Genomic DNA, 25,031 nt, shown 5'->3' on the forward strand with positions numbered 1-25,031 from the left:
ATTTTGAGTTTACACTTCTATGATTTATTCTATCATTTAAAAAGATCAACTTTTTCTTAAGTGCATATAGTCTATATGATTTATTCATAAACTTTCCAATAATGTTTTTTTTTTTAAATTTTAATAGTGTGTTTGAATAATACAAATTAAAAGAATAATTTATTTATTTAGTAAAATTAAAGTAAAATGAATTGTTTGAATAGAAAATTAAAATTTAAAAATTTTAAGAAGGTAAATCAAACAACTAAAACAATAAAACTTTTTAAATTAAAAAAAATTAAAATTCCACAACTAACAACTCCTCTTTATACATATTATACACATATGTATATTGAAAAGATTAAATTGTTAACCATTATTTGAATATTTAAATCTGACAAATATTTTTTTTATAAATTTTAATTTTAAAAAATATATTTTTGAAATTAAATTTTATCTTAAAATATAAATTCAACTGCTTTACCAGAAAATAAAATTGAAACTAATTAATGATCCATCTAAACAAAATATTAACAAAATAAAGAGAATCTAAATACAACTAATTCAAATATCATACATTTCCATTTTATTAAAATAATTGAAACCCATCATTTAAATACACGGTAAGGATTTAAAAAATGAGGGGTGCAAAACGCAATATCATGAAATAATGGGCCGAAAAGGAGAACATATAAATAATGCAAAAGAAGGTGACTCTCTTTGTTTCTGGCATGAAGGTGAAGAATAGAAATTCCGATCCCATTGGACTCTGTTTCTGTTATCGTGGAAGTGATTCACCCAACGCTGGTTCAGCACAAACAAGCAGTTCCAATGACCGGTAACGAGTTTCGCTTCTTCTTGTCCTGCGACATCAATCTTCCCGTCACTTTCCGCATTGAGCGTCTCGAAGGCAGTTTCCCAAATTCCAAATTCCCCAATTCAGGTTTCTTTCCACTCTTTTCTAAGTCTTCATGTCATGATTCAATTCACCAATTATCTAGTCTCAGTTTGATCCCTTGTGCAATGTTCATCAATTAAACTCCATGTTTGTGCACTTCAGAGTTTCGTCTTATTTGCTTACTGCAGAAAACAATGCCTCCGCAGAGAATAGAATGTCGGAGATATATGTGGAGTGTGCGTTGTTCATTGATGGTGCGCCGTTTGGCCTTCCCACCAGAACAAGGTTTTTTTTTTTTTTTTTTTAATTAAGCTATTTTAGTTCCAGTATATACTTCATACGTTAGCAACTTTGGTATCAAAGTTTAAAGAATGCTAGGATGATACTTTCAATAAACTTTAATCAAAGGGAGAGAGTGTGTTATCGAGCTAGTGTTATAGAGTGTGTTCCCAGCACTCTTCTAAAAGTTTTGATCGCGTAACCTTGCTACTAGGTACTGGAGGAATTCATTTTATCAGATGAGATTTGTTTTTTGCTGATTTACCTCTTCTATAACTCTTTTTGTTTTCATCTGCACCTTCCTCTAGCTTGGTAGGTGAGGTATTGTGTTAAAAGAAACATTTGAATTCGACTGGGTGGGATCTTTTAACCAATTTTTGGAATGTTTTACCCAATCATCAATGTGTTAACAGTGATAATATTACTGAAATTTCAAGGTATTTGAGAATTTTAATATTTTTAAATCATCTGGTGAAGGTTGGAGTCCGCTGGACCACCATTTTGTTGGAATGAGCTCATCACGTTAACAACTAAATATCGAGACTTAACTGCTCAGTCACAACTCACCTTCACTGTAAGTTGCAAATTTAGCTTAAAAGCTTACTTATGCTTCTTTCAATTAGTGAGAACAAAAAACTTGTTTTATTCCCAACTGTGAATTGTCACAAGAACTAACTTCTTGTTATGTCTGAATTTATCAGCTTCCGTTAAACCAAAATTTTTCTTTACAATTTGTGAAGTGTGAGCTTCATTATTTTGGTACCGTTGTTGTATGAATAATAGGTTTGGGATCTTTCACATGGTGAAGGATTGATAGGAGGAGCTACAATTCTTCTCTTCAATAACAAAAAGCAGCTCAAAACAGGGAAGCAAAAACTTAGGCTTTGGGCAGGAAAAGAGGCAGATGGGACATCTCCTACTACTACACCTGGAAAGGTAGTGAATGTTTTAAACAAGCATAAGTTTCACTTTCTTTTTTTTGTTTAATTTGTTAAAATCTTTCAGTCTTACAAAACATACTTTTGTTTGTTCTCATTAGGTCCCTAAGCATGAACGTGGAGAATTGGAACGACTGGAAAAACTTGTGAACAAGTATGAACGAGGTCAAATTCAACGAGTAGACTGGTTGGACCGCCTCACATTTAAAGCTATGGAGAAAATCAAGGAACGTGAAAGCTTGAAAAATGGAAGTTCTCATTACCTGGTTGTTGACTTCTGTAGTTTTGAGCATCGAGTTGTTTTTCAGGTATTCTTGGTCAAAGAANAAATATATATATATATATATATATATATATATATATATATATATATATATATACACACACATATACANACACACANACACACACACACACACACACACACACACACACACACACATATATATATATATATATATATATATATATATATTCTCTTTTTGTTTTTTTTTTGGTAAAATTTTAACATGGTGCACTAGTCCTTCCTCCCTTATTTGAAATGCTCCTGCACAAAAATGGTTTTGTATTTATGATCCCCTTGTCTTGGGTAGGATAAGTGCATACATAGGCCATCTAGTTTATCGAGGTATCCTACCATGCATGCTGTTGTAAAGTTATTAGTTTACCAAGGAACCCCTGAAGTTATTGATGTAGTTGTTTTTCTTCTTCAAGAATTACAAATGCTGATACTTGTCTTACACATGCATTAACTCTTATTTGTTACAAAATGTAGGAATCTGGTTCAAATTTTCTGTTGCCATCTCCTATAGCTTCAACTAATGATATTGTTATTGTCTGGGATCAAGAAGTTGGAAAGATAAATCCATCCGAGCACAAACAGTTAAAACTAGCTAGGAGTTTGACTCGTGGTGTCATAGACAGGGATCTGAAGCCAAGCTCAAATGAGAGGAAGTAAGTTTAAAATTTTATAGAAATATATTTTCCCTGTTATATCAATCAGATTAATGTTGGAAATGATTCACCTTCTCAGTATTTGTAATGGGTTAATTTGTTCAGTGAGACACACACATATGGTAGACTCATTATTTCTTCACACACCTCCTCTCTCTCTGAGCTTGTACAATAACTAATTTTTCTCTTACAAGACATCCTATTAACATAATAATAAACAACAGATAATAGTTAAGTCAAACCATAGTAACTGTTAATTTGCAATCTTGATGATCCATCTAACACAATCAAACATACACAATTAAAATAGAATGAAACGTATATAGAGTTCACATTAGTACATTATTGCAACATCTATTAGTTTACAAAGGAATGAATGAGTAGTCCTAATATTTGCCATGAAAAGTATCAAAGGACAAAGAAGAAATTCAAACCATTACAAGGGACTGGCAGGTTTAAAATAGATGCCAATATTGGAGGAAAGCCAAAATTAGATTAGAAGGGATTTTGCTCCCTCCATTTCCTTCCACCTAAACACTATGATAAAGAAAGAGGATATGTTCATAGCAGATTTGATGCAATGGTTCAAATACACATGGACATTTTTCTGTGTAATAATGTTAGTATCAATGACCATAATACTTATATTACCACATTTTAGTGGTGGGTGGTTCTAAACTAAGTGATTTCAGATTTAATTGGCATTTATTTAATAATTTAATTTCAGTGAAGCAATTATAGTCAGATTTGTCTTACGAAATTTGCAATTGAAAACTAAAATGTATTTATGTGAAAAAATTGAAATAATATATTTCTTTCCAGGACTATGTGGCTGTTCCATTTTGAAGGGGTGTAGATCATATTTATGTGCAATAACTGAAAATTTAATTATTAGGATTCCCTTCTTATTTGTCTAATTGTCTTAGTTGTAAATTCTGGGATTTTTTTTTTGTCAAGTATTAGTAGTACCGCTTCTGACAAACCTTTTTCATTTCTCTAATGGGTTCTGTTATGAATAGCGTTTTCTTCCCTCTATAATATTGTACTTTATCATCTTTATCATATAGATCATTGTTTAACCTTTTTATTTGATCCTTTATGTCAAGGTCAATTCAGAGAATACTAAAATATCCACCAACAAGGACTTTGAGTGGAGATGAGAGGCAGCTCTTGTGGAAATTCCGCTTCTCTTTGATGTCTGAAAAGAGGGCTCTTACAAAGTTCCTGCGTTGTGTTGAATGGAGTGATGTTCAGGTCAGCCTTTACTATTATGGAAATTAGTAACAGATATAATGGTAAATGATTGCTGATCAAAAAAAGAAAAAAATCATGATAAATGTTCTTTGTTATTTTGTAGGAGTGGTATATATTAGGTTTTCTCAAGTAGTTAATAGTACATTCTGCACTCATTCTCCACATGTAGAAGGTCTGATCATACCTCACACAAAGTGTATTGGCTATGTTTTTTTAATGAATTAGAAAGATCAGTGCATTTTTCCTTTACAAAACTCTGTTTTCGCAAGGGTATTAGTGTGACCATTTGCTCTAATTATCAAATGTGGGGTAAAATACCACATAAATCAAGAAAAATTCTAAGTCAAACTCTAGTAAGGATCTAGATCCAAATGGCCTTGCTGAAGTGCCTTTTGATGTAACACAATGACATCGTTGCTTTTTTTTCTTGAATTTGTCTGTAACTTATCTTCCTATCTCTATATTTTTTTTTCGTTTTTCCCCTTGAATTCTTATTGCTAAATAAGTGGTATAATGTTTCATTTGATGATGCTGTTTTTATCCAGGAAGCAAAACAAGCTTTAGAATTGATGGGCAAGTGGGAAATGATTGATGTTTCTGATGCACTGGAACTTTTGTCTCCTGTTTTTGAAAGTGAAGAGGTACTTTTTAAGAGTGATCATAAGGAAAAGTGTAGCCAATATGGTTGTACATCTTGTGTTTATATTAATTAGGTTTGCAGTTTGATGTTGTACTAGTACGGAGAAAAATCGGAGCATTAATAATGAATGTAATGCCCTCAACACATTAATAACGAGATACACTTAACTATCAGTATACTTAACTGTCGGTATCAACAGACATAGTGGCAAGAACCAAGAAAGTTTCCTTTAGTTTTCTCACATGGTATTATTCGTTTGAAAAAGAAAATGTACCAGATAGCAGAGAAGAGTATTATAACTAGGGATGATGGTGGAGAATAATATATCTTCCATAACTGAAAACTGGAATCACAAAAAGTAAAGGAATGTATTAAATCAGCCCAATCTCTCTGTACCTTAGTGTAATATGCCATAAACATATCATTCTAATACCAAGTGTAGGAGCAAACATGCATTCTACTCCCTACCTTACTGTAGTTATAGATGTATGACTTAATAGTGCAACTTCATTTTCATTCAAAACACACAAATTTGTACAACCAAGTGAGGTCATTTCTCAAGTGCTTCATTTCAGGTCCGTGCTTATGCAGTTAGTGTTCTTGAAAGAGCTGATGATGAAGAGCTTCAGTGTTACTTGCTTCAATTGGTTCAGGCTCTTCGGTTTGAGCGATCTGACAAATCTCGTCTTTCTCATTTCCTTGTTCAACGTGGTAGGTGATTAAGTATTTAAATGCTATTTCAGGTGCTGATTCTAGTTATATTCAATTATTTTCTGAAAGAAACCTGAATTTTGTCAGCATTGTGCAATATTGAATTGGCAAGCTTTCTTCGCTGGTATGTGGCTGTTGAACTTTATGATCCTGCATATGCTAAACGATTTTACTGCACTTATGAGATTCTGGAGGAGAATATGATGAAGGTTTGAACTCAATTTTCTTAATATGTACCATTTACTTTTACAAAGTTTTGCTTGTATTGCACTTGTTATAATGATGAATCATTTTTCCTCTTGTCTATATTAGGAATATATTATTTTTAAAGATTACATGTTGCACATTGCTTTACTGTTGCAAATTTGGAATATCTAATCCTTTTTTCTTCATCTGAACTCATTATTGGAGTCCCACATGGACTAGAGATATTGTCAAATTATAGTACATAAGTAGGTGAAATCTCACTGTATCAGTATGTAGGATTGAATTAAGCCTAAACTTTCTTTCTGTTATGGTATAATAGTGTGCTTATCTTAATGAAGTTTGTTGGACGCTCGAGATATTAAGTCCTTGGTATGAGTGGATGTGTCTTACAAGTTGGTTTTGTTGGGTTGTGTTAGGTTAAACCCATTTTCTAATACCTACATCAGAAAGTGTTTTCATATTTAACTACATTTGAAATTTGTCTCACTCTATGAATAAGTCAGTATGTAGGATTGAATTAAGTCTAAACTTTCTCTCTGTTATGATATTATAGTGTGCTTATCCTAATGAAGATTGTTGGACACTGGAGATAAGTCCTTGGTATGAGTGGGTTTGTCTTACAAGTTGGTTTTGTTGGGTTGTGATAGACTTAACTCATTTTCTAATATCTACATCTGAAAATATTTTCATATTTTACTACATTTGAAATTTGTCTCACTCTGAATAAGTAGATTTCTTAAATATGTCATCATAATTTCATTTGTGTGACTTAATTTTGGAGCAATTCATTCTCAAACATGACAATTATTCTCATTTGTCTTAGAAGGCAGCTGGTGTGAATGGGGAGGAAGATGGGTTTAAACAATGGCAGAGCTTGGTACGCCAGACTGAATTGACTGCTCAGTTGTGTACGGTCACTAGAGATCTAAGGAATGTTCGTGGTAATACACAAAAGAAGATTGAAAAGCTTAGACAACTACTTACTGGTCTTCTCAGTGAACTTACCTATTTTGATGAGGTAGGTAGGTATAGATAATATAACATGAAACTATATGATCGTTTATTGTTTTCATCTTTTACTTTCTTACATTAATTAATCATGAATGTTGAACAAACTATTAATTTCCACTATTTATTTTATTTCCAATAGTTGTATATAGTGAATTTGTTAAAGTCGTTAAGATGTATGTTTATTGTTGCTATGTTTCACTTGTAGCCAATACGATCACCTTTGGCACCTGGTGTCCTCATCATTGGCATTGTACCTTCAGAGTCATCAATATTTAAAAGTGCACTGCATCCTCTGCGCCTTACTTTTAGAACAACAAATGGTGGAACTAGTAAAATTATATTCAAAAAGGGAGATGATATTCGGCAGGACCAGTTGGTATTCCTACTTATCCTTTTTCTGTCTCCTGTTATGCATGCAAATGCAATAATGTATGTGTTGACGCACTAAATATTCATGTTTTTTCCTGTGCTCATTAGCACACATGATAGATATTTAGAAAACACGAGTTCAATTGTATAAATGTTGGTTTTATGTAGGTTGTTCAAATGGTATCACTAATGGACCGATTGCTTAAGCTAGAAAATCTTGACTTGCATCTAACACCATACAAGGTGCTAGCAACCGGACAAGATGAAGGCATGTTGGAATTTATTCCTTCTCGTTCGTTGGCCCTGGTATGGTGATTTATACATTTTAAAAGCTGTTTCTTATATTAGCATGTAGTCACTGCTTCTTTTTGTAACTGAAGATTTCTTGCATTAAAATATATAGGGTTTAAGTTTGATACGTTAAGTGTTAATTTCGTAACACTTAGTAGTAAGTTGTAGCATATTTACCTTTTTTTTTTTACTAACAGAGATGTTGGAGATCTTACAGACTCGTGACTTGCCTAAAATAAAATGTATAAGTGGAATGTCAATTTCATCTTTTAAGTCATTTTTATAGTGTTCAGTTATGTTCAAATTCAAGTTATAAGAAAAAGGCTTGTTAATTTAATGCTTTTGGTCTAAGTTTTATGAATCTTGTTTTGTCTTTATTTTCATATCTGCCTCTACATTGAATCTCACAATTTAGGATAGAATCTCATATATTATTATTATGCTGAGAATACAATCCATATATACAAGGCTAGGAAGCTATTTTAGGAAGCAATAATAACTCTTAGACAACCAAATCCCTATGATTCAGGGATATCCCCATTATTCACAATAATTATAATCTGTTAAATAAGGAAAAAAATATAACTAATAAAAAAACAATGATTCTGACAGAAATAAAACAGATTCTAACACTCCCCTCAAGTTGATAAATAAGTATTTTCCATTCCCAGCTTGGAAACAATACTCTCAAAGTTGTTGCTGTTTAGCCCCTTTGTTAGAATATCTACAAGGTTGTCTTGTGAAGAGACATATGGAGTGCAGATTAGACCAGTGTCTAATTTTTCTTTGATAAAATGTCTGTCAACCTCAATATGTTTGGTTCTATCATGCTGCACTGGATTATGAGTTATGCTAATAGCATATTTGTTATCACAATAGAGTCTCATTGGTTCATTCAATTTTATTCCTAAGTTTGCCAAGATGATATTTAGCCAAAGTAGTTCACATATCCCTTGTGCCATTGCTCTGAATTCTGTTTCAGCACTGGATTTGGCTACCACATTTTGTTTTTAACTTTTGCAAGTCACAAGATTCCCTTCAAGGAAAGTGCAATATCTCGTAGTTGACCTCCTATCCACAATTGACCCTGCATAGTTTGCATTTGTATATACTTCTAGACTTAAATTCCCATTTCGTTCAAACAAAATTCCCCTGCTTGGTGTTCCTTTCAAATAGTGTACAATTCTTAGTGCAACTTGTAAGTGAACCTCCTTCGGTTGATTCATGAATTGGCTAACTAGACTTATGACGAATGCAACATCAAGTCTAGTGTGAGATAAATAAATCAGTCTACCAACTAACCTTTGATACATTTCCTTGTCAACTGCAGTATCTTCTTCTGCATTTCCCAATTTCATGCTAGGATCAATTGGTGTATTTGCAGGCTTGCATGCTGTCTTACTAGTTTCTTTCAACAAATCAATGATGTATTTCTATTGAGATATGAATATTCCCTCTTTAGAATGAGCCACTTTAATTCCCAAAAAGTACTTCAATTTTTACTCCCGTTGACTTAGAGTGTTTAATGAACAGAGTGTGGTCTCCTTGACTTTGTTTAAAGCTTAGACCTATCATAACTTTAGTAAACCTCCCAAACCATGCTCGTAATGATTGTTTCAGTCCATACAAAGCCTTTTTTAGCTTGCAAACAGTGTTGGCAACTGTTTTTCCCTTATATCTAGGGGGCAATTCCATGTAAATCTCTTCTTCAATTTCTCCATAAAGGAAGGCATTTTTAACATCAAATTGTTGCAAGTTCCCACCATAATTAGCCGCTAGGGATAATATCATCCTAACTGTCTTGATTTTGGCAACTGGAGCAAAGGTTTCCATGTAATCAATCCATTATGTAGGTTTGAGTGAATCCCATAGCTACTAATCTTGCTTTGTACCTGGAATTTTTGTAGCTGTGTTTTAACCTGGACACTTGATTTATGTATAAGTTTATATGTTTACTTGGTAATATTTCTGTGAAAGATTTTATTTTATACTGTTCTAAAAAAGATCACATTGGGAATAGGAATTCAAGTACCTGTCAGGTTGCTAATTACTAATTGATATTGGATATTGAAATGTATTAATTACATATATGCTTAGCTCTTTAGTTTTTGATATTCAATAAATGATCATGGTTGTTTTAGGATGCACAATCTTGCACTTGCTATACTAATATATAATCTTTTTGTGACTAGATTTTATCGGAGCATCGTAGCATCATAAGCTATTTGCAGAAATTTCATCCTGATGACCATGGACCTTTTGGAATCACAGCCACCTGCCTTGAAACTTTTATAAAAAGCTGTGCTGGCTACTCTGTTATCACATATATACTTGGTATCGGAGATAGGTGATCCCTAATTTTATTCATCACACACCATTTTCCATCCAACTATTTAAGCATTGATATGTTGTTTCAATACTTCTAATTTTGTTATTGTGATGTGCTGGTGAGATCACGTATGCAACATCCCCCGTGGTTGCCACTTCCAATAAAATGGGGGAATTGGTTGATAGAGTTGGGTGGGTGTGAATGTGAACCAAGGATAGTTGTTCTTTTGGGTGTTTCATGTTCTATTAGCTATCAGAAAGTTCACAACTAGGATTTGGAAAGGCTGAACGTGTTATTATGAAATTATCTGCTTCTCTTGGTTCTAGGACTTTAACATATACAAGAGAGGTCCTTGTCATTTGCCCTTACACCAGATATGTTGTTTTGGCTTTGTTAGAAACATAATAAATAAATAGAGGGGTATATAAGAACAAAATATCCTATAATTATTTTTATTTATTGTAATCAACTTTATAAGATGAACTCACTCCATAAATCGTTTTCAGAATCTTTTCTATTTATTTTTCTCTTTCAATTGGTTTTTTGACAATCTGAACACCGGCCACACTCATTCTATCAATTAAAGAAGATAGAGTCTAAAATGGAGCAAAGAGGTTGAAAATAAATGAACCAGGCTCTCAAGTGCTGCTGCCATTTGTCTATCTTTAAACATTATTCTAAATTTTAAGTTTGTTGCATTGATCACTGAATTTATATTTTGTCCCTATTTTGACTGAACTTTAATTTTTTGGGCAGGCATTTGGACAATCTCCTCCTAAGAAATGACGGAGGTCTTTTCCATGTTGATTTTGGTTTTATTCTTGGGCGAGATCCTAAGCCATTTCCACCACCAATGAAGCTTTGCAAGGAAATGGTTGAGGCTATGGGTGGAGCTGAAAGGTACAGTTCCCATTGATGATTCACTTTAGATTCAAGGTTGTTGTGATTTGTAGCTTAAATTTTGAGATAGTAATTAATTTCTTTGTCTCCCATGCAGCCAATATTATACAAGGTTTAAGTCCTATTGTTGTGAAGCATACAACATTCTTCGCAAATCCAGTAACCTAATTTTAAATCTATTTTACTTAATGGCGGGTTCCAATATTCCTGACATAGCCTCTGATCCTGAAAAGGGGATTCTTAAGGTGAGACCCCTTATGTTTTAATAATCACGTAAATAATATGTTAACTTGCTCTTATTCAATGACATTATGGATGTACAGCTTCAGGAGAAGTTTCGGTTGGACTTGGATGACGAAGCTAGTATACATTTCTTCCAGGATCTTATCAATGAGAGTGTGAGTGCATTATTCCCTCAGATGGTTGAGACTATCCATCGCTGGGCTCAATATTGGCGGTAACCCCAGTATTTATTGGGTGTTATTTCACTGTGTAATTAATCAGGTAATTTTTATTACTATTCTCAGTAAGACAGGTAGAACCCAAATTTTATAACTAACCTAGGTATTAGTATACAACTGCTTGTTTTTATGTATCTCAATTTAAACCATAATCATGCCAAAGCAGCTTACCATAGCTCTTAAATTGCAACTCTGACATGATTATCAGTACATGATTGGAACATCATAGTAGCTGCAATGCAATTTTCATCCGCATTTGGTGAATCCTAAGAATTTTCAATTCTTCAAGGTTGTTTCTGTCAAACAGAAAGATCTCATCTACTGAAAACATATGCATGCTAGACAAATTCGATTGCAAGTTACTTTAGGTTTCTTTTTCACATTGTATTTCCTGTTTCCAGAACCTGATGCTACCTTTAAGGCTTCTAAGCAGCTGAAATAATGTATGGTTTGGAATTCCACAATGCCCTGACTGCAGATGTATACATACATGTAATTTCTAAACCAATTATTCCGAAGGTAGTGATACTGTTGGCAACAATGTAAATAAAATTAGTTCTCTTTCATTCTTCTGGTCACTGTTGTATCAAAGCGGCAGCGTTAAGTTATAAAATGCTTGTCAAACCAAACTAATGTTAATTTAGGTCAAATTAATTGTCATTTGTAAAGAAGTCCTCTTACCCAGTCTTAGTTTACAGTTTGATGTATATGTAATGTAAATAACTTTAACTGTGATGTTTGCTGGTTAGGGTGTTCAGTAGTTTAGATCGATCTAACCAATCCGATCCTCAGAACCAAACCAATTAAATCCAATGATCTTTGGTTCGAATATGTATTTATCATATACAAATCCAATTAACCATAATAAACCAATGATATATTTTACTTATTATGAATTATTATATGTGAAGTTGCATTGTACAGTTATAAAAAAATTTATATGATTTAGTTTATTTAAGTCAATTAAATAAAAGAAAGCTTTTTAATCTTTCAGTGACAGAACTATGTTTGAATTTTTTATTAAATTTATAATTTTTTCTTTTTTATAAAACAAATTTTGTACATAAATATTATTGTATACTATCATACAAAGAAAATTTACCGTTTTTTGTCTTCATATTTTGGTTTTCCAATTTGATCTTTTAATAAATAATTATTTTTAAAATTAAAATAATTAATTTTTCTTTTAAGTGATTTGTTTTTTAAAATATAATTGTTTTCTTTTTTTAACTTAATTATTTTCTTAAAAGAAAATAACTATTTATAATAAAAAAATGACTTACGAAATAAATTAAAAATATTTTTATTATTATAAAAAGAAGTGAATACACGCGTTTTCTTATTGAATTCAATTAATCTAAACTGAATCAATTTGTTCCTAATCAGTTAGGTTTGAATTTTGATTTATCTATTTTGTTTTAAATTGGAATCCATCTTAATGATGAAAGTTGATTATGTTTGAAAAATTTCTACAAAAGTTAATTTTCAATTAAAAAGAGGTAAATTATAAAAATTGCAAATATATGTTAAAAAGCGCAATTTTATCTAGTAAATGACCATTTTGTACTCTTTGATGAATCATAAACTTTAACTTATGAAATTTAAGAGTATATATGTATGTCCTATTTAAAGATTGAAAAAAGGATCGTTCTCAATGTTTTCTGACGTTGTAAAATTAGAGTTTGTAAAAGCCTTTGCTTCATGGATATATCTTTGACCATACACTTGTATACTTTTGCCTTTGAAGCACTAACATAAGACTTGATGAAGGGTTAGATAATCTTACGCATAATCTTTTCAGTATTTACAACTTTACAAACCTTTTGAATCCAAACGAATTTTCGAATAGACAACCAAAATGTGATTTTTTTTGTTTATTTATGAGGATAGCACAATTTAGATAATACGGTTTTATAAGAGCTTAGAATTTGATTTTCAAAAAACTAAATTTTGATTTCTTATTTTAATCATTTTTATGGAAAGATATATCCGATCTTCAATTTTAAGTGATTTTTGTAAAAATATATGTTGAAAATCTTTAATGATTTTTGAAAATTTTTTAAACCCTAAATAATTTTAAAAAACCATTGAAGGCTTGGATGATTTTCAAGAAATCATTGAAATCTATGTTAAGGGATTTCCAAATGCTTTTAACATATTTTTTAAAATTTTATATTTTAATTAATTTTTTTATAAATAATTAATTTATTTTAATATTCTAATATGATTTTTTAAAATTTAAAAAAAAAATTAAAATTATTTTTATTATAAAATTTAAAAAATATTTAGCTTATTTTAATATATGTTATTATTTTAATTATTATTATTAAAATAATAATACTAAAATAATAGTAAAAATAAAAAAAATAATAGAAATATAATATCTAATTTAATATATTCTAACATATTAATATATTTAAATTATATTTAGATAATATTTAGATTATTTTAATATAATTTGATATATTTTATACTTTAATAATTATTAGACAAATATAATAATAATAATAATTATTATTATTATTATTATAGTAATATAAAATCTGATTCAATATATTTAATATATTAAAATATTAAAATAAATTAATTATTTCTAATTTTAAATTAAATAAAAAAACTTAAAAAAATATGACAGATCCGTTAGCTTATGTTAACGGTTTTAAAAAACGTTTAACATATTTTTCTATTTCTTTTTAATTTAAATTTTAATAAATTTTAGAATTTATTTTAATATTTTAATATTTTTTTTCAGATTTATAAAATTTTCTAAATTACTTTAATCGTAAAATTTTAAAAAATATTTAGATTATTTTAATATAATTTAATATATGTTATTATTTTAATAATTGTTATGCCAATTACAATAGTAATAATATTAATAATACTACGAAACCTGATTTAATATATTAAATTATATTAAAATGTTAAAATAAATAAATTATTTATTAATTTTAAATAAAAAAAATTAAGAAAGTATGATAACAGTTTCCGAAAACAGTTTAACATATTTTTCTAAACTTTATTTTTTTAATTCAAAATTAATAAGTAATTAGTTTATTTTAATATTTTAATATCATTTAATATGTTAAATTATTTTTTACATTATTATTATTATTATTATTATTATTATTGTAATAATAATTATTAAAATAATAACACATATTAAAAGAAACTAAATATTTTTTTAAATTTTATAATAAAAGTAATTTAAAGAGTTTGTTAAAATTTAAAAAAATTTAATTAAAATTTAAAAATAATAAATTATTTATTAAATTTAAATTAAAAACAAAATTTAAAAAACATGTTTAATAGATTTGAAAATCCGTTAACATTACTTACTACAACCAACTGTTTTCGAAAATCAGTACTAATTTTCAATATATATTTTTATAAAATCACTAAAAAAATAAAATTTTTCTATAATGGAATTCTAACTTATATCTTTACAAAATTATTAAAAAGAATTTAGAATTCGATTTTTCGTAAAACCATAGATATTATTTACATTATATTATCCTCATAAATAAATAAAAAAGAACTATACTACGTCAGAAAAAAAAAAAGTCACCAAAATGTATTTCAAAGATGTCTTTTCGGATAAGGATAGAAAAAACCCTCAAAGTATTGGATACTCCTATTACAAATTAGATTATTTGGAAAGCTACTCTAAATTGTTCTTAGTTGTAAATAAATAAATAAATAAATATGGGGTTTGCTAATTTATATTTTAGCAAAGTGTACTAAGTTTTAGGTTATAAAATTTTTCTTAAAAAAGAAAACCAACTTTAAATCTAAGGATATTTTAATAATTTTAAAATTTAATTTAAAATTAAAAAATAAAAGGTAATTATGAAAAGATCCTGATTGGTCCACCAGAGAAGTTATTAGCTTTTATTATATATATTTTTTAAAAGTAGTTGTTTTTTAAAATAAAAAATAAAATAAAAGGTAGTTGTTTTTTTAACCCAACAGGTTTTATAAACTCATACAGGTTCTATAAACTCATGTGGGTTCATGGAAATAAAAATTACAAAAGATACCTTTAAGTTATGGAAAATAGATTGTCTATGGTTGTGATCCATCCATTTTTAAAAAACAACATAACTATAAAAATTATATCTATTTAAAAATATTATAATTAAAAATATTCCTTAAGTAACGAAAAATAACTACCTTTCTTTTTATTTTTTATTTTAAAAAAATTAATGAATAACTACTTTTTTTTTATTTAAATTAAATTTTAAAATTATTAAAGTATCCTCATATTTAAAGTATGTTTTTTTAAATAGGGATACTTTTGTAACCTAAATTTTGATACACTTTACTAAGATGTACCAACTGAAAAATTATTTTACGTAAATTAGCAAACTCCAATAAATAAATAAATATATATATATATATATATATATATATATATATATATAAATAATTCTTGATTATCACTTTACAAATTACAATCCATTATTCACTGTTTTTCCTTATAGCTTAAAGGGATAATCATATAATTTCACTTACATTTATCCATATTTTTTTTATATAGCTTATAACTATAATTTCTTTATAATTTAACCACACACTTTTCTTGTTTCCTTATTAAATAATTGTTGTATTCAATTTGATATGGTAATGACAAAATTAAACTTAGGGAAGATCCCTCTAACTCATTCTAGTAAGCCATTATGCGTAACACAAATTTTCAAAGATACATTTCAACATAGTTATATGATTTTTTTAAAAGTATGAAAACAAAATGTTTTATCATATCCATAGGAAAGATATTAATTCAATCTCCTTTTATTTTTTCAATCCTTAACTGAAGCATAATTTACATAATGTTCACCTCCATCATTATCTCTACAAAAAAAAAAATACTCATTTTATATGATAAATTACTCCCAAATTCCTTGCTCATTACAGGTCTATAAATCAAGATACTACATATTACAATAAAAACAATCATAGTACTCTTCTAAAATAGATAATCCATAACATAGTGTTTTAAAAGGGTCTTTTTATAATGAAAACATAAATATCACATATTTTTAGAATTTGTAATTCAAAATTAATCACCAATTCCATAAGACATGTTCTATAAGAGTTTTATTAATAGTTATCAAATTTTTATTTGTATAATGTGAGTCAAGTTCAATGTATATTAGTTGGTTAATTCTAACATAAAGTTATTAAACTGATATAGCAAAATGGGTGGTGAAACAAACAAAGTCACATTGTCTTATAAAATAATCTAATCTATGATTATTGATTGTTGTCTTTAATATCAGAGTGACCAAACCCTTTGTGACATAAGCATCATAGTACTTTTTGTAGGTACCATCCAGGTAGTTGTGAACCAAGCGAAGACTCCATTAAACAAATGGAGAAGAGGATTTACAGGTGAAAAATGTGAAGTAGTTATGATCATTGATTGTTGCATCTAATATTGAAATAATCAAACCATTTTTGACTTAAGTATTAGAATACATTTTACAGGTACCATCAGAACCATTGTGAAACGAATAAAGGCTATACTAAATTGAATAATTGTTGCATTTAATTCTGGAGTGACTAAACCCTTTTTGATTTAAGTGTCATAGATATCATCTCAACGATTACGTAGTGAATGAAGACTACATTAAACCGAATAGAGCAAAAGATTTACCGAGAAGAGAGAAAAAAAAATTATATATAGAACTACTTTGAAGTTATTAATATCCAATCGACGACTTTCATTGAATATGACTTTTTTTAAAATTCTATATGTATCTATGATATATAGTATGTAATTTTGTTTATTCACTTGAAATTGAATACCCGTTCTCCCTTTTTCTGCTAGGATTGAAAATCCTGTATTTTATATATCCATACGATCGAGTCTTTGGTTTCCCAAAATAGTGTAAAGTGTTTCGAATCACGGACTTATTCTAAAAAAGTCGAGGCATTGCTATTCTAACATAAACGCTATCCATAATTTTTAGATTAGATATTCTAAATTTATAACAATGATGTATGTTTGTCAAAATAACTATTTTAAAGAACACGAGGGAATGTAGCACAGACAAAAACATTATGTTTAACTACTAATTATTTAACAAATTATTAAATCACTTTTTTTCTTTATTTTTGCTTTATTTAAATTTATCTTATCATTATATAAGCATTCGATTATATATTTGGTTAAACTTGTAAAAATAGCTTATGACTTCTATATTTTTCGTAAAACAAAAGTGATCACTTCTATGTGTTTCTTTTTAATTTATTTTAATAAGTTTAATTGTGAGTGGAAATTCATAAAAATAAGTATAAACTCATGCAATGAGTTTTAGTTAAATAAGCACTTAATTAAATCTTATAAAATCCTTTTAATTTTTTAGGATTTACCATTTGACATTATATATAGTGAAATACTATTCCTTAGACTATTGAAAGAAAACAAAATTCCGTGCAAAAATAAATTGAATTTTATTTAAAGTGAAAATTTCCCCTAAAAGCATTTATTTTTCTTTATTATTATATCTTTTTTCTTGCAAACCTTAAAAATCAGTATAAACATGGTCAGAAGGGTTTAAGACTGATTTTTGTTTGAGCACATAGCAGAGAAGGCACTCACAGAAGAAGGAAGATGATTATCCCCGTTCGTTGTTTCACCTGCGGAAAGGTCTCTTTTCATCCCAAAAGCTCGATTTTTTATAATCAAAATGTCTTGACATTGACTTTAGGGTTTAGGGTTTTTGTTTATTAATGCTCAATTTGTACCGTTTTCTCCTATTTAGGTCATTGGAAACAAATGGGACACCTATTTGGACCTTTTGCAGGCAGATTACAGTGAAGGGTCAGTACCCTAATTGCTCTCATTTTTTATCAAATTTTTATGTGTTTACTTATATGATTATTTGGTTTTATCTACATGAACAGCCTTTTTATTTGTAAGGATTATACTTATTTGAAATTTGTTCTGTATCTGGTATCTGTTGGAGGGATAGAGGTGTGCTAAGACCTTGTGCTACTTGTGAAGTTGTTGTTCAACTTGTTAGTTTCTCGGAATCTGTGTTTGTGTATGTGTATGTTTTCTATCTTGTATTTTGAATTTCATTGTGGCTGGAATATTTGGGTAAGATTTTTTATAAAGAAGCATGATTCGTCTCTGGGTCCAGGTCGTAGGTAAGAACTATGAACATAAATAATCTGTATTGTTGGTATTGTACCTTAAATTTTCACTTTGAGTTGTAAATATTGTAGAGGAGCTTGGTGCTGTGCAAAAAATGTCTTTTTCACCTTGTGTTTATGCAAATAAATTGTAGGCTTGGAGGGTAAATACATGTTTTGTATATGTAGGTTCTGATTCTGTTGCCGTAGCTATAATTGCTGGGTATTTAAAGGGCAGAATTGATACTCCTTTCATTTTCTTTTCTATCTTTTTTCCAGTTCAACATGCATTTATATTCATGTAACATGTCTGGCTTAGCTGCAAATAAACTTGTTGAGACTTCTTAATGAGCTGATAGCTCATGTTCCATCTTCTCGTACCCCTTCCCCCCAAAAAATTTAGAGAAATGTTATTTGTATGTACAACAATATTTTAGTGTATCTATCTCTCTCCCTTACTTCATTTATTAGATGTCACAATGATGAGAGAGATACACACAAAAAATGGAGTCTTGGTACACATCTCAAAAATAAAAGAAACTGTTAAGAAATTTAAGTGATAAGCACAGATGTAGACCCAGCTCTGATTGCCCTATTTTCAAGATAAGAAAAGGTCATACATTAAAAATGTATTTGCATTTGGCATAACTTATAAAAAAGTATTACTGTATTTTATAATATTTCTCTTACTGAACTACATCCTTTGAGGTATATAGGGTTCCATCGTGTCTCCACAATAGTGATGTATATGTATTGCAGAGATGCACTGGATGCTTTGGGACTGGTTCGATATTGTTGTAGGCGCATGCTTATGACCCATGTTGATCTCATTGAGAAGTTACTAAATTACAACTGTAATTCCTGTTCCCTCGATTAATCTTTTTGGTGTTTTAATTTCCTTATATCATTCAGTTTGTATTGATCATACATTTGTTTGTAGCTCTGGACAAGTCTGATCCCAGTTAAGAAGACTTGAGGAATAACGGATGAACAAGATGTTTCAGTTGCACTCCATTCTCTCTGGCCATGTATCAATTTTTTTCCTTTTTTGAATTCTTTTGCTACAAACCAGTCATGGTTGTGTTCTTGTTCAGGGTTATATGTTCTATGATAGGGTGCTACTTATGTTAAGCACTTGCTTTTAGTCATTGTAAGGAAAAACTGTATTTTGATGTTAATAGTTCATACAATGATATGACTGACCAAACTTTAGAAGACTTACTTTTTTAAAAAAAAAAAAAATCTGATCATTGAAGAATGTCCAAATGGATTCCAATGCTTGTCCTAAATTTATGTTTATGAATATTGCTACATATGATTTACTCTGCATATATATAATGCGTATAGTATTAATTGGGGATGAGTTTATGTAAAAACTGACCTTGAAAATTTCAACCCAAATGATAACACAGTATGAGAATGGCTCTAATCAACACAAGCACGAAGACCAATTATGTTTAAATTGATAGTTTCTAATTTGTTAGACCGTCTATATTGTTGATTTTCAACAGATTTTAAGCATAAAATCTATTATGTACAAGATTTTTCACTAGAGATATGATTTTCATTATAGAGAATGAGTTTTTCTACAAGAATTTTCAATATCTCAGTAATGATAAAAAAAAGAGAGTATTATATTTTAAATTCTTTATTATAAAAAAATTATGTTGGATCTACAAAAATTTACTTGAAATTTTGAACTGATGCATATTATTAAAACAAAAATTGAATGAGATTTTATATTTAACTATATTAATTATAAAGTTTCGTGTTTTCCTTATTCATGTTAGTTTGTTATAATTAATATTTTTTATCAACAATTAAATGACATGAAATAGTTTTCGATTTCCTTATTATTATTGAATTTTATTTTTTTTATTATTTTCTTAATAGAAATTGATGTATTTTTTTATTTTGTTGCTGTCATGTAAGCACTTGAGGTAACATTTATGCGGTGAAGTAATTTAGATAATTTTTCTAGACTAAAAAAATGAAACAAGATTAAAAAAATTAGTGGAGAAAATATTTTTTTAAGTTGTTGGAAATCAAAATTATATTTAAATCTAATTAAAGTTAGAAATTTGCAACACGTATAATGTGGGGATTTTTATCTAGTTTATAATAGATAAACTATTATTGTTTGGTTAAGCATTTGTTTCTAGTCAGAATAATGATTTTTTAAGAATCCATTTGTCATTGTTGTAGCACAAGGGAGGCTTTTACATCTGAATGGTGTGATTTTTCTAAATATACTTACTAAAACTGGTAAATATTTAAAAAAATAAAAGTTGTGTTTAACACGACTTTGGAATTAAAAAAGTCTTGAATACAATTTGTATTTTTTTTATTTTTATTATAACTGTCAAGTTCATAATTTATTTTTTGCATAATTTGATTTGAATATGAATTTTATAAGAAGAAATTGTATTCATTAAAAAAATTATAAACAGCTATGCATTTAAACAAAGTCTTTTTAGTAAAATTAATAATTTAAAAAAAAAGTGTTAATGGTCTTCTGAAACAACACTTACCTGAGCAAAAAACAAAAACACATTTGTGGTCAAGAAGACTAATTAATGGAACCAGCATGCTGCTGTCAGATAAAACTATCAATTTAAGCACTTGTCAAAGTTTCAAATTGTGAGCTCTTAATCCTACTTAATTCATTCTCATTACCAAGAAAGAGCATCTTTTCTTCATTTGGAAAATGATTTAGAGGCAACCTTAATGTTAAGACACAAAACAACTCTCTTGTCACGTCATAAAAACTCAACTTTCTCTTCACTCAAATGGTGTCCTTTCAAAGATGGAGTTCCTTTGGACCTTTCTTCCACGGAAACCTTGATCATCTTCTTCATTCACCTGAAAGTTTCACAGAATGGTGAAGTATTAAGTAAGCTTAAAGATTCATGTGGAGTGAACTGCATCTGCATTACTCTACAAAAGTAACACATATCAAGGACAGTGTCAGCAATTTACTAGCTACAGACATCACATTACAATAATGACTCCATTGTAATTTTGTGTTAAAGTTACTGTGTTGTCTTATTTACTTCAGTGTTATTGCCATTTAGAATAACTCCATTTAGCTAAAGTTTTAATGCATTCTGCATACTTTTAGAATACCATGTTAATCAACATGTTATACTGATCATAATTTATAGAGAATCTACAAAAAATTCTAATAAACGGTTCAATGTATCAGTGTCAAACAAATTGGCAACCACCATGAGGATAAGTCTTTGGTATTGAATGAATGGAGCCTACTTCTACTGTTCCTGTGATATGAAAGAAAGGGACATGAAATTTCTAAAGATAGATGCAGTGTCCTACCAAAGAATCTCTTCCTAATAACTACTTTTAATCAGCTAAAGCAATCTGTTTCAGATATGAGAGAAGCATTTGTTTTCATTGGAGAAATTGGTGAGTTTTTCAAAACGGTTATGCTTTTACCTCAGCATCAGGAGGGTCCACTTGGGAGTCAAGATCCACAAGTTGATCTGTCTGGCTACAGCTCTCTTGATCATCTCCTTTGCACTGAGTTGGGGGAAAATTGGCCCACTGAAAATGACAAATGTTTTCAAGATAAATCTTAACAAAAACACCGACTTTATAAGACTACCAAATTTGCAAACGAGTTTAACTAAAAAGCAGCTTAAGAAATTAGACCTTACATTTTTTGCAGCAGTACTAAATGCTTCTTTGTGAGCCATGTCAGGGTTCTCAGCCTTTAGCCTTTTAATCTCTTCTCTGCATTAAACTAGTACTCTCATTAGAATTCAAAGTTTGAACTATGATCACTGCTATACAACTTTGTTCATTGAATCATTACTTGATGAAGCAGTTATAAGCTGATGGCGTTCGCTGTCTCTTCTCCGGAGCTGCATACATACAATCCATGAATAAGAAAAAAAAAAAAAAACAATTTTCAGTGAAATATGAGTGCAAAAAACCTTGCTTTAAACTCAATAACTCATCTTACTATTGGAGTAACTATCTTACGTACGTTTATTCACAATATTACTCATTGGAATGAGATCCTCTTCCTCACAATCAGAATAGGTCATCAGGGATGCACTGTGGCTGTTCAAAGTCCTGTTAGCATCTTGTTCTGGACTACTTTCTTTTGGCTGGAGAAGAGTGAAGACAGTCACAAAAGGTTTTTCAGAAAAGAAAATCCAATAAATGATGGAAATAATTAAAGATGAGTATGTGGGTCATTGGATTCATTACAGCAACACACAAAGGAAACAAACATAGAATTGGAAAGGTAACCTATCACCTCAAGATGACTAAGAGATGCTAAAAGGTGGAAAGGGACAAAAGAAGCTTTCATCATGTTAACAGAAAGGAGGCTTGTGCAGTGCCCACATCTTACTGTCACCACCATTGACAAACTGCTGCATGGGACACTTACCTGCATCTCAGTTGAATTGAAAAGAAAAAGAGAAATGAACTCAACAAGTGAAGTTAGAAAATAGAGGCAGATGATGAACTTGAGAGGTGCAGTTGAAGTGACAAAAGAGTCCATTACCATTAATATAGTGGTGCAGAATCCACATTGTACGTAACATATCTGTTCAGGAAGATCAAAAAGATGGTTCAGTGTTGACATTGGTGTCTATGTGTCTGAATTTGTGAGTGTATATCAGAGAGGAAGAGAAAGAAGATATAGAGAGATGAAGGTGTAGCTCTTTTGGGACAAGGAAGCATTTATAGTTGAAGATGGACACTCATAAATCAATCATCATCTTACTTTAATGATTTGTGGAATGGGGTACTTAAGGTGGTTTTCATTGCCGGAAAGCACTCCAACATTGACGTTAAGGATGTGGAGAGTTTAATATTTTGAAGCCTTGTGTAGGGTGTCAAATTACAGCCACACCCTTCAGAAGAGGGTTTGTGATAATTTTTTCCTGTTTGCATGAACATTATTTCTCACTGACAAACTTCTACATAGGGTTGCAGTGGCCCAAAGTTCTATGGAACTTTGCAGAATGACTAATGTAACTTGTTTGTTTCATGTGTTGTTTTCTCTTTTATTGACACTCCTACCTCTCCAAGCCCTCTCTCTGTCCTAGATGAAAATGAAAGTGCAGAAAAAACTTCCGTTGTGGAAGGGAGAGGAAGTTTCCACAAAGACACGTAGAGAAGGTAATGAGTCATCTTAGGATTTGTCTTTCCTGAATGACAGCAAAAGAAATAGACCAATGAAAAAGGATCCTCCCCTCTTTCTGTGCTCTCTTGACATGTGTCTTTCCCATCTATTTTTGTTTCACTTTGAGCCAAGATTCTGCATTAACCACATTCATTTCATTCAAACTTTTCCTGCTCTTTCTTTAACTCCCTTCCATGTGACTGCACATGAGTTGGTCTTAGTTTCCCAGAACCAAGAGTCAATACTCATTCAACAAAAATGAAAACTAGTACACACAAGGTTTTATTTTGTGATGGCCGATGCAATTCCACTATGTTCTTCATGTGGTAATAAATTACAGACCAATTTCATAGTATATAAGTAGTCTTAAAGTTCACTTTTTATCATAGTATCAGAGTTATGAGTTACAGTTTATTTTAGTGGGATTTGTTGTTTGTAGAGCCTATCATATCATTTACTATTGGATCACCTATTAATGTCTAGTCTCATACTCAAGATATATATGGTTTGGCTTGAAGGAATATGTTGGAGATCCCACGTCAACCAGAAATAAGACAATTTCATAATAAATGGGTGCAAATTTTACCTTGCTGTTTATAAGGTTGAATTAGACTTCAAATTCAATTCTTAACAATAATATGATTGCAATTGTCATAAAAGACAATGTTGGTAGAAATTTCCAGTAACTATTTTTAATAACCTTTACACATATACTATGCTTCTCAAAATATCAACGCGCTTTGAAAGTGCAAGTTGGAAAACTAGTATCAAGATATTGACAAAGAGATTTTGGTAAATATGAGATTGACAAAGAATTGGTTCAACATGTCTCAAAGTGGATTAGAATTTGTTCCATGAACGTCAATGAAATAACGTGTGGAAGTTTTAAATTTTAATATGAAAATTGGCCTTACAATGTTATTGCAGACAACTAACTTTGGTAATCCTATTCCTATAGGCCTAGTCTTAGAATATGGGGTGATAATGGCTATTTCTTTCCACTAACAACCAATTGTTTGAAAATCTTTTACATGTTGTGATCAATAGCCATGTCCTACATACAAAATGAACGGAAGCTGTTTGGTAGGTAGGAATCAAGTACCGAAGAATGAAGATATACTTCTCCAATATCTGCATTATTTTTAAGTCATTTTTATAACCTGTGAAGATGTTTTTGTCTCCTTGCAATTATACTCTCATTTTTTAGGCACTGTCTATAGTTTATATTTTGCCCTTTTCTGCTTTGAAGATTGTCTCAACCCTGAAAGATGGCCCTGTTTGTATGATCTTACTCTACTCTAAAGCTCATTAGTAACTCACCAAAATGAGTTTGGTAAACCTCTTTCATGTAAACAGAAAGAATCCAAAGAATGAAATGATCTGAGTATAAATCTCATGAAAAAGCAATATTAATATTATTTTGCCAACAAAAACATTTCATTTCATAAGAAAAAGCATAAGCAAGTGATTCTGTAACAAGAACAAGAAGCTTCTTAGTCCATGACATCA

The 25,031-nt window shown here is 29.9% G+C and overlaps 3 protein-coding genes across 6 annotated transcripts; 2 read left to right on the forward strand and 1 right to left on the reverse strand.

The window, feature by feature from the left end:
- Positions 1 to 677: 677 nt before the first annotated feature.
- LOC106777832 (phosphatidylinositol 3-kinase, root isoform) lies at positions 678 to 11,956 on the forward strand. 2 transcript variants are annotated; one of them, XM_014665623.2, is made up of 18 exons: positions 678 to 922; positions 1,066 to 1,162; positions 1,634 to 1,730; positions 1,940 to 2,092; positions 2,196 to 2,402; positions 2,870 to 3,048; positions 4,155 to 4,302; positions 4,848 to 4,943; positions 5,518 to 5,653; positions 5,741 to 5,862; positions 6,684 to 6,878; positions 7,077 to 7,247; positions 7,409 to 7,546; positions 9,724 to 9,878; positions 10,617 to 10,760; positions 10,858 to 11,005; positions 11,084 to 11,264; positions 11,623 to 11,956. In XM_014665623.2, the coding sequence occupies exons 1-17, from the start codon at positions 811 to 813 to the stop codon at positions 11,219 to 11,221; spliced, it is 2,436 nt and encodes an 811-aa protein (XP_014521109.1). In that variant the 5' UTR covers positions 678 to 810; the 3' UTR covers positions 11,222 to 11,264; positions 11,623 to 11,956. The 2 variants fall into 2 exon arrangements, with proteins under 2 accessions (XP_014521109.1, XP_014521110.1); XM_014665624.2 differs by having other exon boundaries at positions 6,687 to 6,878.
- Positions 11,957 to 17,716: 5,760 nt separating this feature from the next.
- On the forward strand, positions 17,717 to 19,640 carry LOC106777329 (DNA-directed RNA polymerase subunit 10-like protein). The gene is made up of 4 exons (XM_014664904.2): positions 17,717 to 17,876; positions 17,992 to 18,050; positions 19,124 to 19,218; positions 19,305 to 19,640. Exons 1-4 carry the CDS (start codon positions 17,841 to 17,843, stop codon positions 19,328 to 19,330), a joined length of 216 nt encoding a protein of 71 aa, XP_014520390.1. The 5' UTR covers positions 17,717 to 17,840; the 3' UTR covers positions 19,331 to 19,640.
- A 1,245-nt stretch (positions 19,641 to 20,885) lies between these two features.
- On the reverse strand, positions 20,886 to 23,637 carry LOC106777354 (axial regulator YABBY 4). Of its 3 annotated transcripts, XM_014664934.2 has the most exons (7): positions 22,899 to 23,634; positions 22,647 to 22,781; positions 22,371 to 22,494; positions 22,197 to 22,245; positions 22,039 to 22,114; positions 21,818 to 21,925; positions 20,886 to 21,226 (listed from the first exon to the last, which is right to left on the reverse strand). In XM_014664934.2, the coding sequence occupies exons 1-7, from the start codon at positions 22,977 to 22,979 to the stop codon at positions 21,146 to 21,148; spliced, it is 654 nt and encodes a 217-aa protein (XP_014520420.1). In that variant the 5' UTR covers positions 22,980 to 23,634; the 3' UTR covers positions 20,886 to 21,145. The 3 variants fall into 3 exon arrangements, with proteins under 3 accessions (XP_014520420.1, XP_014520419.1, XP_014520418.1); XM_014664933.2 differs by having other exon boundaries at positions 22,034 to 22,114; positions 22,647 to 23,637; XM_014664932.2 differs by having other exon boundaries at positions 22,647 to 23,633.
- Positions 23,638 to 25,031: the final 1,394 nt, after the last annotated feature.

Source organism: Vigna radiata, chromosome 11 (genome assembly GCF_000741045.1).
Source record: "Vigna radiata var. radiata cultivar VC1973A chromosome 11, Vradiata_ver6, whole genome shotgun sequence".
Classification (NCBI taxonomy): Eukaryota; Viridiplantae; Streptophyta; class Magnoliopsida; order Fabales; family Fabaceae; genus Vigna; species Vigna radiata.